At 33.8% G+C, this 26,727-nt stretch overlaps 1 protein-coding gene and 1 long non-coding RNA gene across 13 annotated transcripts in view; one reads left to right on the plus strand and one right to left on the minus strand.

The window, feature by feature from the left end:
- The window catches only part of LOC132193261 (nuclear factor 1 X-type), an 82,731-nt gene that overhangs the window by 41,637 nt on the left and 14,367 nt on the right, over positions 1-26,727 (minus strand). For 6 of the 12 annotated variants that reach the window (XM_059613823.1, XM_059613831.1, XM_059613829.1 and 3 more), the window contains exons 1-2: positions 9,201-9,349; positions 7,666-7,776 (exon numbers count right to left, since the gene is read on the minus strand). In XM_059613823.1, the coding sequence (XP_059469806.1) occupies positions 7,666-7,776; positions 9,201-9,281 (192 nt within the window). In that variant the 5' untranslated portion in view covers positions 9,282-9,349. Of the gene's footprint in view, positions 1-7,665; positions 7,877-9,200; positions 9,350-20,658; positions 20,772-26,727 lie in introns of those variants that run through there. The other 6 variants (XM_059613832.1, XM_059613833.1, XM_059613824.1 and 3 more) reach the window with 3 other exon arrangements.
- Positions 2,132-4,120, plus strand: LOC132192583 (uncharacterized). Its single transcript, XR_009441345.1, has 8 exons — positions 2,132-2,177; positions 2,310-2,385; positions 2,448-2,599; positions 2,655-2,795; positions 2,942-3,080; positions 3,142-3,211; positions 3,262-3,415; positions 3,580-4,120. It is a non-coding gene; the product is annotated as an uncharacterized LOC132192583 (long non-coding RNA).

Below are 26,727 nucleotides of genomic sequence, written 5' to 3' on the forward strand. Positions count from 1 at the left end.
AGAAAAGTTTTTTATTAAACAATTCTCCGATTATATTTAATCTAAGTTTAAAAAATTAATATAACTAATTTTTTCTGGGACTCAAAAGTTATATAATAACGATTAATTGTTTCAAGTATCTGGAAATAATTTTTAACTTTAAATATAAATCTAATAATAAAATACAAAGTAATTCTTAATTTTAATTAACCTACTACAAAAAAGTGATTTTTTTTGTACATGAAATATATGATTTATTTTTTCTTTAAAAAAAAAATATTGTTCTTAAATATTATCTTGAAAATTTTCATATCAAAAATTTTACCCGTTTATAGGAGATAAAACAACATTTTGGTCACAAGTTCATTTATAAAACTTAAAGAACTGATTGAAATCAATTAAAATCCCACACCCGAATTCACGTGACCACTAAACAGGCAGCCTAGATCGTTTCCATTCACCCTATAACGTAGGCCGGAGTTGTATTTCGCCAGCAGCGCGCGGAATGAATTTCCAACATGCATTTCGAGCTCGGCTGCTTTATATTTCGCCCTGTTTTCGCCGCACTTTTTCGCTCTCTCTCTCTCTCTCTTTTGAACGAGCGCGCGGTGATGCGAGCCGCATTGCAGATCGGGGCCCGAAAGCAGATTTCGAATTGTTGTTCGCCTTCCCCATATTGTATTCGCACGCAGATAAACAGAGGTTAAAACACACCCTCTGATTTATTTACACACACCCTATTGTCCGTAATATTTTTTCCGAATATGACACATAAGGCTTACAACAGATTTTTGTTCGGTTAATTGACAAAAATATTAACAAATGTCACAATTATTGGAAAATAAAATATTTTTACAATATTTGGGGCATTAATTACATTAAGTTTGTTTTAACTAATTGAAAATTTGAGAGGGGAATAATAATTAAGTAAACTATATGTTATTTAGAATTAAAACTGTTTGTTTTTCTTCCTCATATTTTCAACAAGGATACGATCAGTTTCAAAGAAATTTGTTTGGTTTTATAGAATTTGGAACTTATACGCCTCAATTTTTCTATCATTATAGAAAAAAGAAAATAACTGAATTTCCAAGAATGTTCTTCACTTGCAGTGCAAAAGTTAAAATTTTTATCAATAAAAACTCTTTTCTTTAACTTGAAGATGAAATAAAAAGTTGTAAAAAAAATCCAAACAGACAAATTAGCAAAAAAGTCAGTTAATTAATTTAAATTTTTCTAATTTTATTAGCAAAGTTTAAGGAACTACAGAAGTTTAATTTTTTTAAATCAAGTATTTTGGTTTAGAAAATTAGCCCTTTAATTTACAATTTTGACCAAAGAGTTTGAAAATGGCAAACCGGTCGCACGTAAATACACAGTAAAGTGTATCAGTTTGCTCTTGCAACTTGTTGCGCGCTCAGAGGGTAGCTTTCCATCCGTCGCCACAAGAGAGAAAGACACGCACAGCAGCATCCCTCTGCGGAAGAGATGGATCTGCGGCGGGCGCGTCACCTGACACAAAAGAATTGCCGGCGCGAGAGAGAAGAGGGAAAAAGCTGCAGCTCTTATTATTTAATAGCGGGCCATCGCCCTAATGGAGCGGCAGATTTATCGCGCGCCCTGCGTTTGTGTGTTCAAGAGACACGCAGTGATATAAAAAGAATATATGAAAAAGAAAGAGAGAGAAAACTACCCTCTCTTGTTTCGGAATGCGCCCTTATTGTTGTCGACAAACATGACGTGAAGGCAATGAACAAGAACAAGCAGGAAAAAACTAATTGTAAGTGAGAAAAGACTTAATTTGCAATGTGACGTTTGAAAAAGTTAAATTATTTGTACTTTTTCTATCTCAAAAACGAAAAATACATTTTTAAACTTCTTTTCATCCTCTATCAAATCAGCAAGTTTTGAAGCTCCAATCTTGATATAAAATTGCTAGGAATTCAAAACAGCAATGCAGTTAAAAATTTCAGAAATGTTTGAACTGAGCACAACTATAATACCAGCTACTGTTCAATAAAAATTCTTCTTGACTCAAATTGTTAGGATATTTGAGGTCTTGTATTTTGCGGTCAAATTCTGTATGCGTACAGTTCATAACACAGTGCCTGCAAGTGCGCATGAATGCATAGATTGCATTCATCATTCACGCAGAGATTATTGTAGTGATAAGGCAGGCGGCAGGCGTGTTCATTTTGGTAAAGTTTTTAATTTAGTATTTATTTATGTGCCATTGATTGTTTTGTTTAAATAATAAGTTCGGCAATTTGTAAGAAATTTAGGTTAGCAACGTTTCGGATAAATGGACTAAAATTTTATTTTCTATGCAGGAAAAAATGGCAGACGATGAAAGTTTAGCTTTACTCAAGGAATGGAATCTGGGGCATTTGGCTGACATTTTCATAAGTATTAACTTTTTTAGTTATATTTTATTGGTATCAATGTTTTTTCACTCTTTTACAATTCAGGCCAAGGAATAGATATTATTTGCTTCAAGCTGCTTGATGATAGCCACATGAAAGTCCTTGGCTTAAAAATTGAGGATGAAATGAAGTTTATCCATTTTTTAAAAAAATGGCAAAGAAAAGAAGACACCACTGATGAAGAACCGGACAGAGAGGTTTGTACTCTTTTATATAATTCACTTTGCATTTTTTTTATAAATTTTTCCTTAGAATGCCAATTTGACGACCAGCCCCCCGAAAAATCCCCAAAAGAGGCCTTCGCTGATTGAACCTGAGTGTTTCGCTAACCATTCTGGAACCTCTCAGCAGGGTGAACCGCTAGCAAAGAAGAGCAAGTTTAACCTCACATTTGTAAGTGTATAAAATAAGGTCAAAAACTTTTTTAAATTGTTTTGAAAATGTAGAAAAAGAAAATGTTTATTTTTTATCTTTTTTTAAAATTATAAAAATTTTTGGAACATTTGAAACGAACAAATAACAACGCTCATTTTGATTAGAATGTGGCTGAAGTCTTTGAGGATGACATTTACTGTAGAGGCATTATGAATGTGTATGCAAGAGAATTTTCGCTCTCTGACCCTACAGAAAGGTGCTGACAAATCAGCTCTCTAAGTGCATTCTTGAGCACTATGGCAAGTAAGGAATCAATATTTCTCGATTAAATCATTGAAATAATATTAAATTTTCCATTTTTTAGTAAAGTGACATTTGAAGTCTACCTCGAGGTGCGAAATCAGATTCTTGCTTTATTTCCAACCGAGAAAGCGGTAAAAATGATAATTTTTTTCACTCCGTTTTATCATTATACAATATTTAGTACACCTGGTTTGAACCGCCTGTACAGGGACGAGACCAACTTGAATCTGTCGGATGTTTGTACGATCGGGTCAAACACTTGCGTAGCGAGTTGGTGACTATGGGAGTATTAGAGCCTTTGCGTCGGTACGCCAAGATTGATCCACAAGCGGCTGGTAAATAATATCTTAATTTAATTTTCATTCAACCAAATTTTAAATTATTTTTTACTGCAAAAAATAAACTTTAATTAATATTAAATAAAATCATTTAAAAATAATATTTTCCATTGTACATTATTTTAAAACATTCTTAAATAAATCTTTTGAATTTTTAACAGGTCTAACTGTGTCACCAGAGGAGAAAATCAAAAGTCAGTTGCATAATATGCAAATTACGGACAAGGCAGATTTAGCCAATGTGATGCAATAATCGCAAAATTTTCGTTTCAATTGTTTGAAGATAAGTTTTGACTATGTCGATCTTACAGAGTTCTTAGACTTCTTATATAATCAAATAATTAAGATTTGAATTCAAAATTCAACCAATGTCTCTCAATTAAAAATAGGGAAGCAACGTTTGTCAAAATAAAAATTTCAATTATTTTTTTACGTCTGAGGTAAGAGTTGCAGTCAATGAATTTATTTGATAATTTAAATAAGTTATAATTAACTTGTCATTAAATCACTTTTAAATCTAAATTCTAAAACCAGAATCAGATATAGATACAATTTAAAATATAAATCCTGGCAAAATTGAAATTATATCTGTTTTAACTATTTGTTATTTCTCTTATTTTGAGCAAAAGTGTCAAAGAAAGAAAACCTTGAGAAATCCTAGTTTAATAAAATTAATTTTGTAAATTTTAGATCAATTCAGCTCGTTTTATAGAGATACTTATTTAAATCTGTTATTACAAAGATTCCTGTAAATACTGATTCATAAAAAAAGTAGACAATATCTTCTCGACTCAAAGTTAAATTTAATGAAGAGGAGAATTATAAACCAAATCAAGAGATTCTATTTTTTTTTTCAGATACATTTTGGTTTTAAATATATTTTAAATTTGAGGAAATCCGAGGTTGGCAAACAAAATTTTCACCGTAAAAGCTCTATAGGTGTGTGTGTGTTTGTCTGAACGACCGACTGGCTGCGTTTGGCTTTTTTCGGGGGGTTGCGCGCGGAAGCGATTTGCGGGAGGTTTGCACGTTTCATTAAGTGGAGCGCGATAAGCGCAGCGAAAGAGATGATGGAGCCATAAAAATGCAAATGCTGGAAAAACATTAGCGCCGCCGAATGCACGGAGAAACAATAATTCACACGGCGACGACGACAAGACGAAAAAAATCAGAGCGGCCGCCGCTGCGAAAAACAAATAATCTCTCTTTATTTCTCGCTGCTTCTGATGCTTCTGAGTGCGCGCGGCCGTTCATTATAAAAATATATATATTCCTGCACGGAAATTTACCACGTATAGTCTCTTATATAGTCTATTGGATTGGCTCGCGACCAAACTCTTGTCATTAAGCAGTCGCTGCTTTTCCGTAAACAAAACAAGATGAAGAAAAAATAGAAATATATACGAAATCGCAGCAAACAAAGCAAGCGAGCGAGCGTCTTCTTTGCTCTGTTATCATTCTTGCTGCTTTGGCGAAAAGCAATCGATCTTCGACTTTTGAGAGAGCCGCGTGCACAGAGAGCTTTGAATATCACTTTGCGATCTTTAACATATCTCTCCGCTCTGTGCCATAATATTTGTACATGAATTTATACCAGAATGGAAAAATATACTTATAAGATGGAGGTTTGCAATTTCTTGCTTGAATAAAAGTATTATGTTGAAGTTAAATACAGCGTGAAAAATTATTCTTAATTTGTTTAAGAATATATTTTTATCATCATTATTTCTTTCAATTTGATAATTTTTGAGTTAATTACAAAGGTAGGCAATCAAGTTTTTACAACAATAGAAGCAATTTTTTACAATTATTGGAATAAAATTGAAAATTGTAATCACTATTATTGTAAAGACTTGATTGGATTAAATATTTTTATTTCTGCATACAAATGTGCAATATTCATCTAAAAACATTGTCAGACTAGAAGAATGTGTAAAAATAAAGACGATTATGTGATTCTTCTAATTAGAAACCTTTAAATTTAGACCAAGATCAAGAAAATTATTAATTTACTCCCCATTAAATTTCAATTCATGGAAGTTCTAGTTTTGATTATATTAATATTTTAATTGTTGTATTAGATAAAAAATAAATTTATTAATTTTCCAGAATAATTTAATATTTTAGTAATGAGCTATTTTTTTGTTAATTAATTAATTTTAAAAGGACGTTTTTGCAAGTTATTCTGGTCAATTAATTTTTAAAAATCTCTTAAAATTTGTTAAAGATAATAATGATTGTACAAATATTTGACCACAAACAGCATGGAATAATTTCAGCAAGAATGTGCAAATATAATTTCGTAATGGAAATCTATTGTCATCAATTTCTTGAGTTCATTTGTTCTCTCAAATATTTAGTAGTTAGATTAATAAATTTTTGAATATTTGTATGAAGCATCATGATTTAAGGGCAGAGTTTGCCTGGGGAACAACATTAATCGCAATTTGTACCTCAAATTAAAACTGATAATAAACAAAATTATACTATTGCAACAAAGGTCGCTTTTTCTGTGTAAATTTTATGTTTAATATTTTACAATTCTAGACAGATCCCCTAAAAGTTTTGCAATAAAAATCTGCTTTTCTGTGGAATTTGATAATAATTTTGTTATAACAAAACAAAAAATGGTTTAAAATTTCTCTGCTGCAGCCCTACATTCGTTTTTTGTTTTAATTATTTCTTCTACTTCGGATCGTTTCGCGAAACAGAAATTCCGCACGTTTTGGAGAGTTTTCAGGTTAGTCGCAACACACCGTTTTCTAATACGTCTGACGCTTCTCTGAATTTTGGGACGCGCGCGCGCGCCGAATGGGCTAAATAAAGCAGCCGACAGACAGACACCTCCGTAAGAGCTCGCTCGGCTATAATTAGCCCGTAAGCCGCGGCGGTGTGCGCGGTCGGCGAGCGAGCGAAGCGCACACGACGAGAGCTGCATCTCTCAACATCCGAAGAGAGCAAGCAACTTTTCACGAGGAAAATTATTTACGAGAGAGGAAGCAGCGGGGAGGCTGACGAAAAATTCCCGGCCAGAGGGTTTTTTGATTGTCTTCTTTCGGCCCCTCCGCCAGAGGGAGAGATTTATTCGCGGCGTTTCTGCGAATTATGCAAAGTCATCTGCTACGAGGGCGGAAGACGAGGCAGATTTTTCAAATCCTTGCAGCTCAAAGCGATTAAATCATCAAAATCTCTCTTTATATTTTCCAATTTTTTATTTTGGTATTAAGGATTCTATTCTAGCCAATTTTGACTAAATTTGTATTGGCTGGCAAGGAAAGAATTGACCTCACCATGCATTAAATGAACTGAAAATTGGTCATAATAGACTTTTTGCGCAGTTTTCTGCAACCAGACCAACAGAAAAACGCCATTTAAAATTTAAATTGAAATCATTTAAGACACATGTTTAAGTTAATTGTAGAAGATAAAACTGATTTCAATTATTATAATATAATAATTATCCGTTGTGTAAAAAAAATTATATAAATTAATCCTCAAATTATATCTACGGCTGAAATGATGGATAATTATGTCTGCTGGAAGGCCATATTATTACGTGTTTTTCATTTTTTGGTTGCGTGAGTTTTCAGGATTTCAGGAACTGCGTAAAGCGTTAATTTTTCTTCAAAAATTATTTTGTTTTGCCAGTCTAATGAATTTTCCAAAACTACTAAACAAAATTTGAAATTTTTAAATTTCAAAATTTTTCTTTAAGTAACAATAGTTAATAATCATTGACTAGCTACCGTGTAAATTTCAATTTATAACTGTTTTCCAAAAACTGAGCAGAAAAATGTAAAGAATGTGTTTTTTTGCTCTCTTGTTTATTTAATTATTTAAAGTTTTTATTTAATTAAATTGTAAACATGATACATGGTCATGAGTTAGGCTGTGGCACCCATACAAACTAAATTTACAACTAATTCATCGTTTCTCATATTAATTGTGTGCAATCCTCAATATCTGGAAAATTTTACTTGAATATAATTTAATCCAATTAATGAAAAATTGGTCAAAATTTACACCGGAAAACAATGACTCGTACAAAATCTGTATAAAGCAAACCGACCATGAGAGTAGAAATAGGCAATCACCAGTAAAAGCTACAAAAATTTGCGTCCCCGTTTGAAAATTCAAAAATATTTACAATAAGCGTCAACTATATGACAGTGGATTCGCAGTTTATGTACAAATGAGATCCTTTTTGAGATGAAATAAATTATAGAATTTGGAATCGTTTGTCTCACCTCGTAGGTCACCTGCTTGTGGCACTGGTGTGCAGGAGGGGTGAGCATGTTAACTCGGGGGTGCATCGAGGCGAACATGTCTGCGCCAAAAACGACTCTTTCAAACGCTCTCTACCGCACAAGACAAGCAAGCCACACTTTAGAGTTTATCATCAACTTTTCGAGTGTTTCGCAATCAAACCCACTCGCCACACCACTAGATTTTCACCTCCTGAACAACAACAACGAGAGAAAGAGGTCGAAATAGAGGATGCTTTTTAATTAACTTTTTCAAGACAGAAAGGAAGCGTGCGGGTTTTTTCAAATTTCAAAATTACTTATTTCGGAATCAATTATAATTGAAAATGGAACTACAGGTAGGGTTTTTCTGCCAATCAAGCCTTAGAATATTTTGGTGGAAGTTTGCAAATAAAATGAGTAATAAATTAAATGCTCTGAAAAAGCACTCAAATTCTCAATAAAGCTAATTTTTTTTCATTTCTTAATTGTTGCTTAAAACAACTAATTTTTGTCAATCTATAAAGAATTATCAAATTGAAGACTACTTGATTCTCATCAATCATATTATTACATCTTAAAATATTTATTTCAAAATGCTCTCCATTTAATAGAAGAGGAGAAAATGAAAAAGCTGCGTATTCATGTGAGTTTAGTTTAAAATATTTTTCAACAAAAAACTTGATTGGCAAAGAACCTCTTGAACTATCATCTGAAGTTTCAATATAGGATTATAAGAACCGAGATACAAACGTAAATTATCTTAGTTTTTAACGACTCTATAAAAAGGACAACAACCCCAAGTCGCGCGACATCGGAAATAATAAAGAAAGGTTCAAAGTCCCGACGGGGGTGCACCGAAAGAACTTTCTGAATGGCATGCGTGCCTAATAAATAAAAAGCGGCGAGCATATGTGGAAAAGAATTAACGACGGGAACACGTGGTCCACGCATTATTTTTATAAGCAGAGGCAGGAGAAGGATATCTGTTTTGCAAATTCTAGTCAATCTAAGACGTGTTTAAAATCAACAAATCGTTAGCAAAATTATTGTAAATTTCAGCTGAATATAAATAATATTTTGATCATATATTTAAAATATGCTCAGTTTGCTATAAAGTGTGATAAAATTTGTAGATTAAAATTAGAGTAAAAATAATGAAAATAACTAGATTTTTTTTGCAAATTCATAGCGATTAAAATATTTTCAAATCGTTTTTAATTTCAGCGTTACAAACAGTATTCACTGAACGAAACATCTGCAGAAAACAAACTGAATTTAGCAGAAAAATCGGAAATTTTGAATGCGTTTATGATGGCAAACATTCTCTAAAACGGTAATCTTGCAATTTTTGTGGCCAATATTTTAAATTTTAAAACGACTAAATCGACAAAGAGCACAAAAATGTCAGACTTAATTAATAAATTGTTGTAAAAAAAAGGAAGTCTAGAATTTGCAAATCTAGATATCGGACTTAGGGGAGTAAAAATTGGAGTGAAAAATCGCGAGAATTGCAGATTGAAAATTTTGGGCAAAACCTGTCCCGAGGAGGGCGCCTGGAGATATGTCGAGACGTCAGGCTCCACCATGCAGCTGCGGAGACTGTCCGGAATGAACATGGCGCGCGAGGAAGGAAAGTGTGTGTGTTTGTGTGTTGGTGTGCAGAGGTGCCGACACGGACTGGCAAAAGGAAGGTCAGTTGGTGCCCTGCCGAGGCGGTTGCATAGCACGGCGGCGCACGAGCGGGGGTGGAGCGCCGAGGAGGCGGGGACCTTTCGCTCGGGCCGACCGACCCACCGACGACGACACCCAAAACAAGACACGTGCTTACCATGCTGCTGCTGTTCACCGCGAATCCATTGCGGGCAGTGCGAAAATTGGTTTGGGCGGCCAGAACGGGCGCCGAGAGCTGGACACGCGGGCTCGCCTCGCTGACGACTGAGTCCGACCGACCGCCCGCCGCCAAGCTCCTCGCCCGCCCGATCACACGCGCGCCTCTAGTAAGAATCCAGCATCACTATGTTGTGCATGGACCACTTTATAAATATACACGCGAGGTCACTCGTTCCGCGCGATCATACACACACTGCGACTCGCGCGAGACTTATTGACCGCTGCCGAGGGCAAACAAAATCCTAAAACAATTTGCAATTTTGCAGATGTTTCTAGAAAAATTTGGAAAATTTTGATACAATAAAAGTTATTTAAAATTTAGAAGAAGAAAAATAAGAGTTTGATGGTGATTCCAACATTTTTTTTTTTAAAATTAAGAATATCAAACTATAATCCTGCTATAATAGAAAAAAAAGATATTAAGTATTCTTGGAATTACCATAAAAATAATAATCATGCATAATTTTTACAAATGGTAATTGGTAATTATTTACAGAAAAGAAAATAATCTACATTTAAACTTGGAAAAAAATTTAATTAAAGTTTGCATAAAATTTGAACAAGACATGTGCAAGACGTAAATTGAAATAATTTGTAATAGCCTCTCAAATTTCTAATATTAATTAATACAGATGAATTCGTTTATGTGGCGGGAAGTGCGAAAATGAAGTGTTAGTCTTCTTCTTTTGGTGAATTAATCATTAATTTTTTGTTGTGTTATTGTGAATCAGAAAAACATAAATTATTGTTAGATTTAAAATAAAATATCTCTTCATTCTTAGTTGAGAAATTCTTTACAGACAATAAAAAAAATCGACAAGTGTATTATGCTTTTTAATTACTTTAAATTTTCCACATTCTATAAAAGAATGATCCCTCTCTAGCAGCATTTATCCGATTTCTTTAATTTTTTTATGACAAGAAAATCTGGAGGATTTCACAAGTCTCAAATTAAATCTTTCTTGAGGTGAGGCCCTCTTCGCGTCGTTTATATTTTTTGTCTCTCTCCAGCAGCATCTCTTCAAACGCCGTATTTATTTTTAACGGGGCGCGCGTAAAAATAATTTCCCCCCAGTTCTCTTCTTCATTCCGGGGGTTATTTCTTTTTTTTCTATTCCGTCGGCGTCTCTCTTTCTGTGAGTGTGCGTTGGGGAAAAAACTAGAGAGATGCAGCAAGGGTTAAACGCACACAAGGAAGGAGTGAATGACTTCATCACCAACTGCTGCACTGCGGTTGTTGACTTCCTGGCGTACGGAAGTTGTTCTTTCTTAATTATACGTCATCTACAAAAGCTTCCTATCTAAAAAAGTTTAAAATAAAAACCGGAAAAAAACATTTTCCTCAAAATGAATGGAAAAAATGTTAACACGTACGTCAATCGATGAGATCGGAGCAAAAATTTATTTGTCTGAGCGCAAAAATCCAATTTCTCCCGAGCCGAAACGCGTGCTAATAAAGTGGAGTGGGCCTCGCATCAAATCTCGGGGCAAACAAAAAGCTGCTGAGAGCAAATTTTATGTCTTATGGCCGAAGTTGCGTCGCTCTTTCTCTCTCTCTTGCTCTGCTCGACGGTTCGTTATCAGATCACTTGATGAAATCAGTGCAGTGGCTGAAGCAGCGCCCCCGCCTCCCCTCGCTAGGCAAACTGCCGGTCGGCCCCGATGTCCCGGTTGCATAACGCGGCGACGGCAAGGGGAGCCCCGGCAGAGAAAGGAGAGAAAAGACAGTGGAGCAAAACTAATAGGGCGCTTCCTGCTTTCCAGACGAAAGAATGGGACAGTCGAGCGGCTTGGGTGCATCGTGAAATGTATTTATGTGTTTTAATTGAAAATAGGAGAAAGAGAGAGAGGAATTGGGGTTCAAATTGATTAAACATTCTGCATTTTGAAGGATAGGTTTTTGAAAAATATTAATTTTGATCTGAATTTTTAAATAAAAACTCACAGAAGTACCTTGTCCCTCTATTTATGAATCAATTTGGTTCAAACATGAAGCAATTCGGACAAAAAATTTGGAATTATTAGCTAATGAAGAATATTTTTAAATAATATTTGGTTGAATATTTATTAATAGTGCATTTAATTACTTGAAAATTATATATTATGTATGAATGTATCAAAAGTTGTACCCAGATGGGTTTAATAAATAAATAAATATTATAAAATATAAAAAAAATGGTTGATAATGTATTTGTAACTTTTACTTATAGGCAAATTATTTAAAAAGGAAGCTAAATAGATAAATTAAAGAACATGCTAGTTCAGCAAACAAGTAAAACAGGGACTTATTGAGATATGGTTTTTAATTATTAAGATATAATGGCTCTACGATGCAGTTTCAGTCACAAACTGCGACCTTATTTCGATGTACAAATAATAGCACAGTTTGATATTCATCAATCAAATTTTAAAATTAACAAATTTAATGCAAGCACCATCCTATTGCTCACTACTCGTTATTCAAAGTCTAAAAGGAAGCTGCAAAAATGCTTTTAAACTTACAAATTCAGACAAAATACAAGTTTATTTCATCATTTTTCAGACTAATAGAGATTTAAATTTTAATTATTGTGATAAATTTCGTTATTCAGCCAAATTTGATAGAATTATTGCCAAGTTCCTTTTTCCACTGCGGAAGAATTGAAGCTTTCATTTGAAATTCTCGTGTTATTGAGTGATTTTGAGCAACTTAAAATATTCTGCACCACCGAATTAATATTAAATTTGAACACAATGCAACAATGCAATTATTTAAAAGAGCAACCTTTTGGTTGGAATAAAAGGAATTATTTTTGTCTCTATTTTTTTCTATTAATTTATTTAAATTTTATAATCAGTAATCTGACCTACAGTTCATTAAAAAATAAATCTGAAATATGTTCTGAACAAAAAAAAGGAATACTTAATTAGAGACATTACTTCAAGAAACCAGGTTTGTTTGATACCGAGTTTAAAATTGCTATAAACGTATAAAAAGTGTTTATTAACGTTCATGATAAATATATATTTTATTAACTCCAACCTATAAAAGTAACGGAATTCCCAAAAACATGCCTTTGCAAGCATGATTCACGCGAAATATTGCTCTTTGTGCGCAAATTCAAAACAATCAGAGGCGAAACGGGCACGGTCTGTGCTACTGTTTTCCATCGACGACGCGGAGCGCCCGCCGCACGACATGTGTGTACATTCACTTCTCATTGATATGCCGCCAATCGCTCAATTTGTACCGCTGGCTCACGTAGCGAAAATGTCACGGACCCAAAGCCTTCTTCTTTTCTCACGGTCCCAAAGAGCAGCAGCACTCTTTTATATTTGCTGACCAGATAGTCAGTCACACACACACTCACAAATACAAGTACGGTATAACGATAATCGAGAGGTGCAGCGACCCGCACCAGCTCTACTCCGATGGCAATTTATTCAAAGTACGAAATCACACGCCAACAATGCCAGTTGCATTTGTATTCAGTTGACCGTCGCCGCGAGCACCGACGGACACTCGCTCGCTGCGTCTTCAGGTGATTTGGCACTCCCTGCTCTTTATGGCCGATGTGTGAGGCAAATAATTCATGCCCCGCGTTTCTCGGTAGAAAACTACGAAATTATACGCGCGCCGAGTCGCAAACTGCATCCTTAATCGCGCACCCTACATTTTTTCTCGCCGCTTTCTGACTCTTTGACGTAATTGAAAAAATAAAATATTATTGATAAAAATAAAAACCAATGTGAAAACATTTTAAAACATTTTTTATCTATATTATCTATAAATATACCTTCAAAGATTTTATTTTAATGAAATTTTATATGAATTTAAATAATTCTTGAAGGGATGCAGGTAAATTTTAAGATTTATTATTTTATGTGTTCGCTTTTTCATTTTAAAATCAACAAATCTATAATTTTTAAATCCAGGCGTGTTGCGAAATTGACCACGATTGTGGAAATTTCTGCCTAATTTTGGCAAAGGCCAACCGTTTCTGTGGAAACCTTGTTCAATGACCATGAAGATATTTATATAATTCTTCACTTATATTTAAACTTGAAAAGGGGTTTCCAACCATTTACTTTGAAGCAAGCTGGAAGTAAGTTTGGTCATATTGAGGGCTTCAAATCTCTCTTGAGTGGAAATGCATAAATAATATTAGTTGCATAATATTATATTATTATTATTATTATTGAAATTTGAATGAAGGAATTTTATAAGATGTTTTGCTTAAAAAAAATGAAAAATAATTAACAAATTGTTACAAATTATATTGAAATAAACCAATATTTGAATCAGATTTCATTTTTAACTCAAATACATACCGAGAATTTTCATTTCAATATCGTAGTAAGAAAATGTTTCTCTAAAAGTCATATTTTAACTATCTGCCACAGCTTTTTATTGCTTTCTTTAATGGAAGAAAATGCAATGAAATTGTGGAAATAACCTTTAATATAGCTGAATTTAATTGTAAATGTTGGTAATTTTCCACAGCATCATAAATTCCTCAAACATGGCATCATCTTCTGAGGCATTACTAACTGATCTTTTAATAGAGGCTTTCAAAATTATTTAAAAATAATTTCTAGAGAAAATGAACATTTTTCCGGCAACGCCACATTACAAAAATTTAAAATTTAATCTCAAAAGACTGGTCGCGTAAAATACATCTCATATCGCACTATAAAATAATAAAAATTTGAATATCATAAAAATAACGAGTTAAAATTCAGAATCAACGTTCATGCTATTTTAAATTACGAAAAAGTACTATGAATGTAGATTGGAAGCGACAGCATAAATATGCAAAGCATCCAAGCTGCCAAAGCGAATAAAAGGGCAAACAAATAAATCTGCCGGCCGTTATCAGCGGCCTATCAAATCACTCGCCAGCCACTACCGTGCAAGAAGAAGAGGCAAATTTATATACTTATTTTAATGGTAACACGGCACGTTATGAATGATGCACGATTCGCGCGATGACGACATGTACGTCTCGCGCCACATTAATATGCGACACGGCGCAGGTCGGGTGAAAAATTTCGAGCACACATCCTGGTGTCGCGGCAAGGTCGATTTTATCAAATCATTGTCTTGGAAAAAAAATTAGAGGCACTAGCAAGAACCGTCACTAATTATTCAACAAAACCAATTGTGACGATTTAAAAAGGTTTATATTTTTTTTTAAATTAGCAATATATGAAATATTTTTAATAATTAAATTGTTTGAAATTTTATATGTCATGGACGTACACCGATAATTTTGATTATTATTGAAAAATATTATTTGAGTCAAATAAATACAAATATAATTAATTTTATTTTATTTGCCGTCTTTAATAGTAAATTTTATTAAAATAATTTTTAGCAAAGATTGCGAATTGCGCTTTTTAATTTAATTCTATGAAGAAAAGTGAGGGACCTTATTAGGAGTAACATAATTTAATTTTGTCTCTTCCTCCCTGTTAACAACCTTGGGGGAATCAATCAGGTTGATTAATCCTTGAGCACCCTTTTCTTTTTCGGCCGAGATTACATCCGCGCCGAAATTAAACCGCCGCTTCCCGAGTAAGATGTAGGGCCAATTTCTTTCGCCGCACACTTAAGATTGCACGGTGAGCTCGAGGCAGGCAATTTCTAGAACAAAAGAACACCCCCCGATTCACACGGCGCGAGATTGCTTTCCTCATTGCAACGCCTCGTTATTTTTATGTCGGCAATTTACACCAACATTGCACTCAATTAGCTCGAATGTCACCGATAACGACGCCAGTGCAAAAGAACTCGGATTAAATCGGACGGATAAGAGAAAAGTGGCTGTGTGTTTGATTTCAACTTACTTTCTATATTAACCCTCAAATGAGCCAAACTAAAAATATTTTGTCGAAAAATTACACGGACTTTGTTACTATTTAACTAATTTTCTATTTTGACAGATTTTTTAGTAACAAAATGTTTTTGATTAAAAAACAGACACAATCTTCCATCATTTTTCTTCTTTTTATATATTAAAAACTAAATTTCATTAAAAAAACGTCTGTAGGTAACAATTTTGAACCAGTTTTTAATTGCAAAGAATAGAATTGAAATAAATAGTAATTCGAACATATTTTACAAGAATTTTTCTGTATCAGTTTCTTTTTCAGGCGAAAACATGTGCAGATGTGATTTTCCAAAACTATATTCCTAACCGAATTTCTGTGAGAGGAAAAGTTCCATCAAATCGAATTGATCCTTTTATGTGCTGCAATTTAATAAGAGACGCTAAAAATAAAAAGCTGCCGGAGCGAGCAGATTTTGTGTGCGCAAATATTTGCATGCAGATTTATGATAAAGTCATATTATTTTGAGTGGCGCGTGTTGTAAAATGGACGGGCAGAAAACAGTTTTACTGCTACATTTTACTCTCTGCTGTGCCGAAAAGAAGGGCGAAAATAAGCGGCAGCTCCTCTCCACAGAGGGAGTGGAGAGCAATTGTTTTGCTGCGTGGACGAATTTTTGCTGATATCACTTCTCTCTGCTCGCTTCTTCGCTCTCCATGCCATTTTTTGAATTCATGAATATGAAAATGCGCGCACAATGAAGTAATATTACTCCGGAGATGCGATCTTCATGATTTTTTCATGAACTCTCTCGCGCACCAGCAAAAAGCCAGACCATATTTCCACTCGGCAGGGAATCGGATAACATTGATTTTTGCTGATTGCTTTTTAGGCAAATATTGCAAACACAATAATCTGATTGATTTTTTCTTATTTATTCTTACTTAATAACAAACATTTTTTTAACAACAAAAAAAAACAGGCAGATTTGTTGGGAAAAATGAAGAAGTAGAAAAGTGGAGAACTAAAATAATGTTTTGTTTACAGGTTCGTACAAATTTTTAAGCCAATTCAGACTGAACAAACCTGAATTTATGGTGTTTTTGTTGGGTTTTTTCTAATAAAAGTAATTTGATAAGTTGAGCAGAAAAATTTAAGTTTATCCTATAAAAATTTTATTATGAATAATAAGCAAATCATCAAATATTTATTTTATTTAATAAAATTGTGTAATCATCAAAAGTATGAGTCCAGCTAGCAATTCTGAATAAATTAACAAGTCAGTAGTCACTTTTTTTTATCTTAATATAAAAAGAAAATATTGAATACCAATATAATTAAAAAACATAAAATTACAATAAAATATAAAATAAAATTTAAAATTTTATGAAAAGATAATTAAAAATTAACAAACATTATCAGAATTTTTCTAATGGTTTTTGTAATGAAACAAAATTGTACTTGACTAGTTTCAAATAATTATAAGTCGAAGGTTTATATACAGTATTAAGAATTGTTTTAAGGATATGAATATCTATGTAACAACAGACCGTATCCCGTACCCTGGTTTTGCGCGAGTTGCCACACACAATCCCTTAATGGTTTGGTGTGGCCCTCGAAAACAACTCTGGAGCGCGTGTCCATGCCGGCCGCGCGATCATTATTATACATATTGTATATTTTAATTTCAATTTCCGTTCCAGCAGGACTAATTTTTATGTATTATTTTTCTCCGTCTCTCGATCCGGCGTGCGGTGGGCATCTTTTCGCCATGTGCACGCGGCGGCCGCCGGCGCTGATTTGAATAATAAAATAATAATAACGAACAGGTCGTGATGTACGCCTCTCCGGCAGGGCGGCGATCAAACCGGCGAAAAACACCAATTCGCATCACGCTCCCGATTGCTCTTCACGTTTTGACCCGCGTGCAATATTTTAAGCTTTTGCACTCTTCATTAGGCGCAGCACCTGCCTTTTGTCTCGGTAATTTGTCTAAAAATGCTGTCTGCACATTACTCATTGTTTTATTATTTGAACCAAAAAAAGGAGAGGAGGAAATATGTATAATATCTTACAGAATTCGTTTCATATTAAAAAGATTTTTGATTAATATTATAAAAATGATGATAATTTTACAATGAGGAGATGAATTTACATATTTTAATTTTTTTAGATATATTGAATGATTTAAATAATAAAAAGTGGTGTATTAAGTGATTCACATATTCTGATTATTTCATATCTCTTACAATTAGTACGTTTCACAATTATATTTAGAATAAGTATGAAATGAGAACTATTAAGAATAAATTTCTCCTTGAAAAAATATTTGAAAAATTTAGAGGTTTGATAAAAACAATTGCAATTATTACAGTTTAAAAAATCTCAAGTATTCAAACATCTGTAATTTTAATATTTTATTTTGGAGACCTCTAAATCCGACAATATTAATTAAATATTTCTTCAAATTGATTGATTAAATTTATTAAAAAGAAGGCATTGATAATTCCAAGGTCTGAATTATAAAATTACAGTTTATTTATTCTTGAACATCTTGATCGAGCATTGAAGCGCCCAAGAGAGATATTTCACATATATTTATTTATTGTTATTTCACCTGCCACTGCAAGCGTAGCTCCTCTTGTTCTTAGTAAATTTATGCAGAGAGCTGCGACGTGAGCAAATTGCTAATTAAGTGGCGCCCAGAGGTTTGTGTCGCTCTTTTTCTCGCGCGCGAAAACCCTAAGTACAAATAATAGAATCTGCTTGTGTACGTACGACGAATTCGCACGCTATGGGATTTTCGATGGGCGTGATCGGGAATTTGATTTTATTGAACAAGTGTGCAGCGAATTTTCAATTGTCTTCAACAACAATCGCAAAATTTTGGAAGCATTCTTCTTAAAATCAATTCTTTACTTTTTAAATACAAAAATTTTTCTCCGGAAGATTGGATTTATATTTGCTGGTCGTGATTCATGCTTTATATTTTTATTTTCAAGAAGTCTCTTTGTTGGAAACGCCTTGTTGTTTTCTCGCAACAACGTACGGCATCTTCCCAACCGACACAATTAGGGAAAGTCCACTCCTCCTTCTTTTCTGTGCGAGAGACTTATTGAAAATAAAACCTGGAACAATATAATGGGGCGAAAAATGCCATGTTTCCTTTCTTAACCAACGTCTCGTCGCATTTAATTGAAGTCATGCTCTCTCGCTAAAACCCAACCTCACCCGCTTTTCAATATAACCCCGTCCACTGCAACACACGTTCGATTTATGGTGTGAAATTTCGCTTGAGATGCGAAAAACGACGCCTACTTGCAATGAGATTTAACCACTTTTTTCCCCTATAATGTTCTTTTTGTATGAAAAAAGTTAGATATCCCAAAATTTATTTTTGTTCAATCTCAAAATTGCATTAAAAAGAAAATTGCGAGTGGAAAAATTTCAAATGTACTAATGTAGGATAATATTTCATGTTATAAGAAGATGTTCTATTTAAAAATGTTGAAAAATTTTATTTATTCTTCTTCGTAAAAGAAATGAATGTCAGAGAAAATGGAAAATATGATGTTTTCATCTGTAAAAAGTAGCTTAATTTTTTACTCATAGAGTTATTCATTGTTAATTTCAAATTCTTGTTAGCATTAGTGGCGTTTTTCCAACAATTTCCGTTTTTTTTTCTTCAAAAATATTCATTTCTTTTATAATTGAATTAAAATTTGCCGATGCTTATTAAAAAAATTATAAAAATTATATAAATTAGTACAGCGTGTTCTTTAGAAACGTCTAATTCAGCTTCCATAGCTTGAGATAAAGTTGTTTAATCGTATCAGCCATCAGAAACATTCTTTGTGAATTAAAATATTCTCAAGCTCTCTGAGAAGAATATTTTAAAATTTTTAGGAGAGCTGTGGAAGTCGTCGCCTGGAGACTACTACATTATGCGCGAATAAATCGCAAGGAAAGCCCTTTAAGCTGAATGGGAGCCTAGGACCGTTTCCACCCCCGAGCTAATTAACGAGCCCCGTGGCGGTGTTGTAAACGTCCAGGCCCGTATATTAGCGCGCGAGTCTCTCTATCGTCCTCTGCCGCTCTCACCTGCCGTCGATAATGTACTGGAGGACGTTTGGGACGCTCGTTAACGGAAAGTCAAAAGATTTACTCACGTGGGAGGAGCCGCCGCGTCGATAGCGATAGATGACGATTTTTCCTTTGGTTCGGCGCACTCTACGCATCAAAATATTGGTTCTCGATTTACGCCTTGACAAAAACTTCAGCCAAAGAATAATACAATATGAAAAACTCCATGAGATAAAATTTTACCAGAATGAAATATTTATATATTTGAAATTTAAAATATAATTATTTTCCAGCAAAGTTGGTTAATATTTATGCGTGTCATATTTATAAAAAAATTTTGACAGAAGATAAAAATATATTTGATCAGAATCATTGGAATAATATTTCTGATTTTCACAACAGGAATTTTTTATATAATTTTTTTAAATTTGCAATTGATAACTAAACGAAAAATGCCTGATTTTCATTTTTTTCTCTTTTAGAGGCAATTAATTACTCCCATAAATTTAATTTCAGAATTTCTTAATGTAATTTATTTTGATTTTATCTTTTCAATTTATAAGACAATAAATGTCCAATATTTGCGGCGAACCTCTGCAGTCGTTTGATAGTATTTTATATAGATCGTTAAATTTGCTTTAGAAGTGCGAGAAAGAAGACGTATTTGAAAAAAAGCGAAGATCAGGTAGCACTCCTCTTGCTCTCTCTTGCAGAGTCCACTTTTTATTGCATTGTGGGAACCAAAAGCTAAGTGAGCGCGGTTATATATGGTGGTACCATATTAATGATGATCGCGCCGAGAGGGACATAAATTGCCGTCGAAGCGTAATTAAGGGGCGACCGGGAAAAAATTAAAACGGGCCCGGAGAATGAGTTTTCTTCTTCTTTTTCGCTCTGCGTCGTCTGCCTGCCCCTTTACAATAAAGCAGCTGGGATGATAAAAGGAGCAGAAAGCAGCCCATTCATTTTGCGCTCGTTTGCTCGCCGATTGAGGCAAAAACAAGAGCGTAATAAATTTGCTGCCAACATTTTTGACAGAATCGCGGAAATTTATCTTTTTCGCCGTGCCATTAATAGCAATTTGCTGCAATTAACTTCAATTTCTTGGCAGTAATTTCTTCATTTTAAGAAATCGCTCCGAGACTTTCATTATGTTATTTTCAATCAAATGGAATAAGTTTCAAAAAAGGAAGAGAAAAAGGTACTCACCACTGAACTACAGGCTGCCATTTAGTCTTGTAGAGGCTGAAGTTTGTGCTGTGCAGATTCATAATACAGGTCGGAGGTTCGGCCTTTCGCAGTTACACATTATTTTCGTCAGTCTGAAACACAAATGATTTTTTTAATTAAAAAACATCAGGTTTTGTAACGGTGTTTTAGATCAGAATTATGTTGAATTCAGATTAGATTAAAGAGTTTACAATATCCTATCCGCAATTTGAATTTAAAGTCAACTCTCCCTCGATGGGTTTTCTTTTTAAAAGTTTATTGTTTACAAAAAAAAAAAAACAATATCCTGCTCTACATGAAACGCCAACTTTAAATTCCAATCACCATGATAACCAACCCTCATTCGTGAAATTCTACCACCAAATTATCAACTGATTAAAACCCTTCTATTGAGGTTCAAGCTAAATTTTATGAAGCGAACCAAATTATAGACAATACTAATTAATGTATGGACAGAAAAATCAAAAATTAAAAATGTGTGATTTTTTTCGTTAATTACGTGTATGAGTTTCTCATTTTTTAGAAATATTAGAGCTGGCTGAAATAAATATTGCCTTTGTGATAGATCAATAAACACAATTTGCAACTAAATATTCTTTTGATTAGTAAAATTTGCCATGTTTGCTTGGTTATTATAATTACCAATTTTTTTAAATGGTGAGGACAAAGCCCATTTTCTTCACTTCCACTTTTAGAATATCGAAAGATAATTAAATTTACTTAATGTCAAAATATCAATTGTGAGCCGTTCTAAAAATAAATATTGCCAAATTATAAGGTCAGATAAATTTGGGAGCAGCTTTTTATTGATTCTGTTTTTGCCCCACAAATATTTATTTTCGGTACCTCAAGCATTTTGGGCAGGTCAGTCTATATACAAACAAGCAACCCCTTTACAGATAGAAGCATTGGCGGAAATAGAATAAAATTATTCTAAAAAATATGATTTTTGCTCCCGCTAGTTTGAATTCAAAACTATTTCCATTAAAAAATTTGTACAAAACTTCGCACTGTAGCGATTCTTCTTCTCTGCGTTCAACTTGGACGGAAAGTTTTGGTTGCTGTAGATGAAAAAAAATATCTCGTCGTCCCCTCAGAATGTTTAGTTATGGAGTCTGGGCATATTATGTGCTGGAAAAAGCAGCGGAGAGAGAGAAAGGCCGGCGGAAAAGCGGCTAGGCTAGTTTTCTCTCTCTGTCTTTTTTACGATCGTGCTGCTTTCGCCTCAGCCCTTATTGTCTTTTATGCGAAGAGAGCGCGCGGAGAGAGAAGTATCCGAAGAGAGGAGTAATATTATTACTTATACGCATCACAGCAGCCAGTCAGGACCGAAATAATTTTTAAGGAGCGCAAACAGAAGCAAGAGAGAGAGAGAGAGAGAGAGAGAAAGAGCTCTTTTCCTTCTCTCTCGTATCGTCGGATTAAAGATTAGCAAGGTCCAGATATTATTTTCCTCTCTTTTACTTCTTTTATAGCTGCGGAAGAGTGGCCCGCATATAAAAACTCGCGAGCAAGCAATTTGCGAAATCTTGTTTTCGTTCTATCTGATCAAATTAGCTAATGAAAGCTCGGACAAAAAGACAGCAAAAATTCTTTTGTTCAAGCGAGGCCAGAGTTAATTAAAAAAATTAATGGAATCTGCTACTTGCGCCTCTCTTTCTGCGTAATTTTGCTCTAGTCGCGATATGCTTGTTTGAAAGAGTGCTTCAATCATATCAAAACAAGCCTCAATGACAAAATGAAAAAAAAACTCCGTCGTCGTCGTCATCGCCCACGAGAAAAAGTGGAAGAAGAAGAAGAAGTTTGCCGCTCAAGTTTGCAATATAATAATAAGGAGGAGAGTCTCTTCAGCCAAAAAAGTTTGTTAAATGATCCGCAAAAGCGGTCGGTATGTTTTTTGATACACTTCTGTGTATTCTCATCAACATTTTCCAGACGAAGGGCATGTTTCCATGCCAGAAAAATTAGCGAAATATGCGATTCTCACCTGATTAGAAAAGTCTGAGGTTATTTGAAAAATGTAATCCTGTTCTTTCACGCGCAGTTTGTTTGTCACTTGCTTTTAACTGACTGACTGACTGACCAACCGCATCCAGCGGTCCTTTGGAGACGTATAATGTAATTATATAAAACTCATTGCTTATACCTCTTGAAAAACGTGTGCTATTTATTGGTCAACTTTGCATGAGAGCAAACCAGAGAGACGCTTGGAGAAAAATTTATTATCTCAAGGAGAGTCCAAATATTTTGCGAAAATTACAATCAATAACAAATAAACCTATTAATTTCAAAAATCTATAGATAAAAATTGGCTTTTAATAATTATTCAATAATATTGATTAATTAAATTAATAAAAAGTGAGAAATTGATCAATCTGCGAGTCTCTCTCTTTGCTCGTTCACTCGTCCACGACAAGACACATATAAAATACATTTGCATTTTTTTACCCGCCGTGGACTGCAAGGTCATTTTCTTATTACACATTAATATAAAGCACATTGCCGAGCCACCGATGCCGATGTAAATAAGAATAATTTTCACAAAACTCGTCAAACTGGCGTGAAATAATTCTCATCAGAGCGCCGATGATGATATTAAATGCTGAGCCTGCTTCTGGTATTATCGCATTCAGGTTTAATTACTCGAAAGGTACAGGTCTCTTCAATAACTCGGAGAAGGAAATTTAATACATATTTGCTGCAGCTCAGAAAAAAAAATGGGTATAGTTAATGTTTTTTTAGAAAAAACCAAAAGAAATAATTATTAATTCTTATTAATTGCTTATTTTATGCAACAATTTAAATATTTAAAAGCCTTTTCTGAACACTAAAAATAAGGCAAGTTATTTTCCAATGATTTTTTTATGGAGAATCATTAATAAAAATAAAAAATAATATAACAACAGATTTGTATCATTGTTTCTATGTTGTTATGAAACTTACGACATAATAGAAATTAAATAATCTATGTATCAATGAAAAATTTAAATAATTCAAAATAAAATAATTACATAAGTAGAGTCCGGGTTGCTTCAGTCTCTCGAGGGATTATTTATTGACTGTTTGACACGCCTGATCCTTTATTGAATTACTCATTGTCTGCTTGACACCTCTTCGAAAATGAGCGTCTCCAGTGAGCTTAATTGCGCGGCTGGTGAGCGAAAAAAGCGGCTGTTTACCTTTATTTACAAGCGGCGAGCGCACACTTGTGTACATACGTTAATAAATTTTTATACAAACACTCTTTCTCTCTCCGCCGGTGGATGCAGAGGAGAAGAACATTTCGCTGCTGTTGCTCTTTAGGTGTGGTCAGAATCAGTCAAGAAGAATGTGACCCCAACCCGAGAGCGAGCTCCGGAGCAGCACAATGGCAAAAGAGCAGCATCATTTTCTTATATATTCGCTGCTGCCTTATTATAATACATATTTTCGAAATAATAACAATAAATCCACAATATGCGACGCCCTGTCGTGTTATATTGGAATAAAAAATCAGTTCTTGATTAAAAATCGGCTCCTCCTTAATGCTCAAGAGCACACAGTGTCATGTTTAGGCTTTTCTATTCTATTCGTCTGAGCTCGCAGTCATCATCATACATTTTAATTTGCCACTATTTATAGAACGAAACAGGTGCATAAGATTTTATCTAATATTAGAATGAAGTTGTTGCGAGAATGAACAGGCGGAATGGCTTGGAAATGAAATATTGAGGAAGAATTCAGTCTGAAATTCAATAACTTAAAAAACTTCATGTAATAGATTTTAAAAACTTTATCAGAGAATTAATCGATTATTTGAAATATTATTTTCCCCTCTTGTATAGCATACAAAATTATTGTAAATTTTATTAATAAAATTTAAATCATTCATGAATTTCAAGGAGTAAATGCATCAATAAAGCAAAGTTACAATTATTATATAATTTGTTAAAAAAAATATATTAAATTCATTATGCATCATTCGATTGCACAACAAAACATTTAAAATAAATTAAGCTTAAAATTGAAAAAATTAAATTTTCTAGTTTTCTCAGGTATTAAAACATTGGTGCCAACGCCAACTGCCTAATTTTTAGCATCTTGTTGAAACCATTTCAAGAACGCTAATTTAATTTTATTTAATATGAAAATTTTGAACTATTTTTTAAATAAATTTGAATTGTTTCTTCAGATATTTACCAACTTTATCAACTATCAAATTCAATCAGGAAGAGAAAGGCGAGAAAATTTCTCAAAAGTTTGACTCCTGACTAAAGTGTCAGTCGATTCGGAGAATCCGATTTGCGACATTTCTATTTTCGCCGATTGCGCTGCTCAGTGTCTGTACGTGCAATTGGGTTGTTGTTGCGGTTTGAAGAAAAACCGTCTGATTTCTAATTCATTGTGCATCCTGCGCTTCTCCCTGTGAAATATTGTCGAGAGAGACCTTTCACGGCGTATATGAAACGCCCGTCGAAAGGATAGTCGCTTTTAAGGCGGCGTAATCAATAATTCATCCGGCGCGGTGCACAATGCGATAATCATATGTATGAAAGCTTTTTCGAATTTTGCATTCGGAACATGAACTACTCCGCCAGGTACATTCATATGACATGAATTAATCGCACTCCGATGGCGCATACCTACATTTATGCGCGCGAATATAAATATATTGTTGTTTTGTTGCGAGCGTCGCCGCGCTCTGTGCATTTGAATATCGAGAGACCCGCTTGTCATGTGACTTTTGCTCCGAATAGCAAATTATACACAGGTATCACGAGGCAAGTAAATGTTTAAATACAACATTTAGAACCAAATTGTTTTTGCAAAAATAAAAATAATAATTGAACGTTTATGAAGATTAAAATTAAATAGTAAAAATCATAAATTTTACGTAACTATTGAAGTTTGATAGAAACTGGGCAATAAAAAGACAATAAAATTAAAAGCTTGCTAAACCAAAATACCAATTTCAGTAAAAGCGGAATATCTGTGAAAATTATCACCTTCCAATAATAATAAATAATTTATTATTTCTCCATCATATTAAGTATTATAATTATACAGTAATAATAGGACATTTTTCTTTTTAATTTTTTAATATCATTTTTAAAGTTTTTCACTCATATTTATTTATATTGTACTTGATAATGTCACGTTTTAAACAATTTTATTAATTTAAGTAGTCAATTTCAATTTTTTTTTTTTATAATTGTAGACATAAACAATAATCTCCCAACAATTGTAATAATATTAATACTTGTTCTGATGGAATACCTATGAAAAATTCATACAATTTTTATGATGACAATATGTAACTGAATGATTTGAATTACAATTAATTGAATAATCAAGTTTGTCAACAACATTTTATTTAGATCTTCGGAACTCAAGTGTGGGCCGCATGAATCACTTAAATGTAACAGCTCCCTGACGAAGAAAGACCAGTTATATAGATTGCTCTCCTATTTTTCTGGCCAGCTCTGCGAAGGCAGGCGGTCTCTGATGGTCTGCCCCGGTCGGGGCAGCAACGAGCACAATGGGCATTTAGCAGCCTTGATTCGCGATTTATTGCCTCGGCCAATGGGCCGCCTACGCCGCTGTTCAAACGTACACGCGAGAGAGAAACACAAACTGCATTCCATTTCACGCGCAAGACGAGGCGTCAGGAATATTACCGCTCTTGTATTGTCTTTGAACATGGAAATAATTTTATGCAACACCACTCATTCATTGATAGAGTAACATGAGAACCGATCTATAATAATATTATAATCCACCTAGCCAACGCACCAAAGTTTCTCTTGACACTTTGTTGTACTGCTTGATGTTTCAATTGTAGATTAACACGCGATCCAATATAATATATTTTTCTCAATTTTTATAAACATCTGTGACAGAGGGCAATTTGCAAATGTCATGTACAATTGCGACAGCTTGATTAATTGCTTGGAGAGCTTTCAATTTTATTTTTCTCGCAAAGTGCAATTTTGCAATTATTATTGAGATCGCGGTTTTATAACAAATAACTTTTTGCGCACAAGTTAGAAATTATATTCCTTACATTGA

The sequence above is a fragment of the Neocloeon triangulifer genome, unplaced genomic scaffold, assembly GCF_031216515.1.
Source record: "Neocloeon triangulifer isolate White Clay Creek 2 clone unplaced genomic scaffold, ASM3121651v1 ptg000003l, whole genome shotgun sequence".
Classification (NCBI taxonomy): Eukaryota; Metazoa; Arthropoda; class Insecta; order Ephemeroptera; family Baetidae; genus Neocloeon; species Neocloeon triangulifer.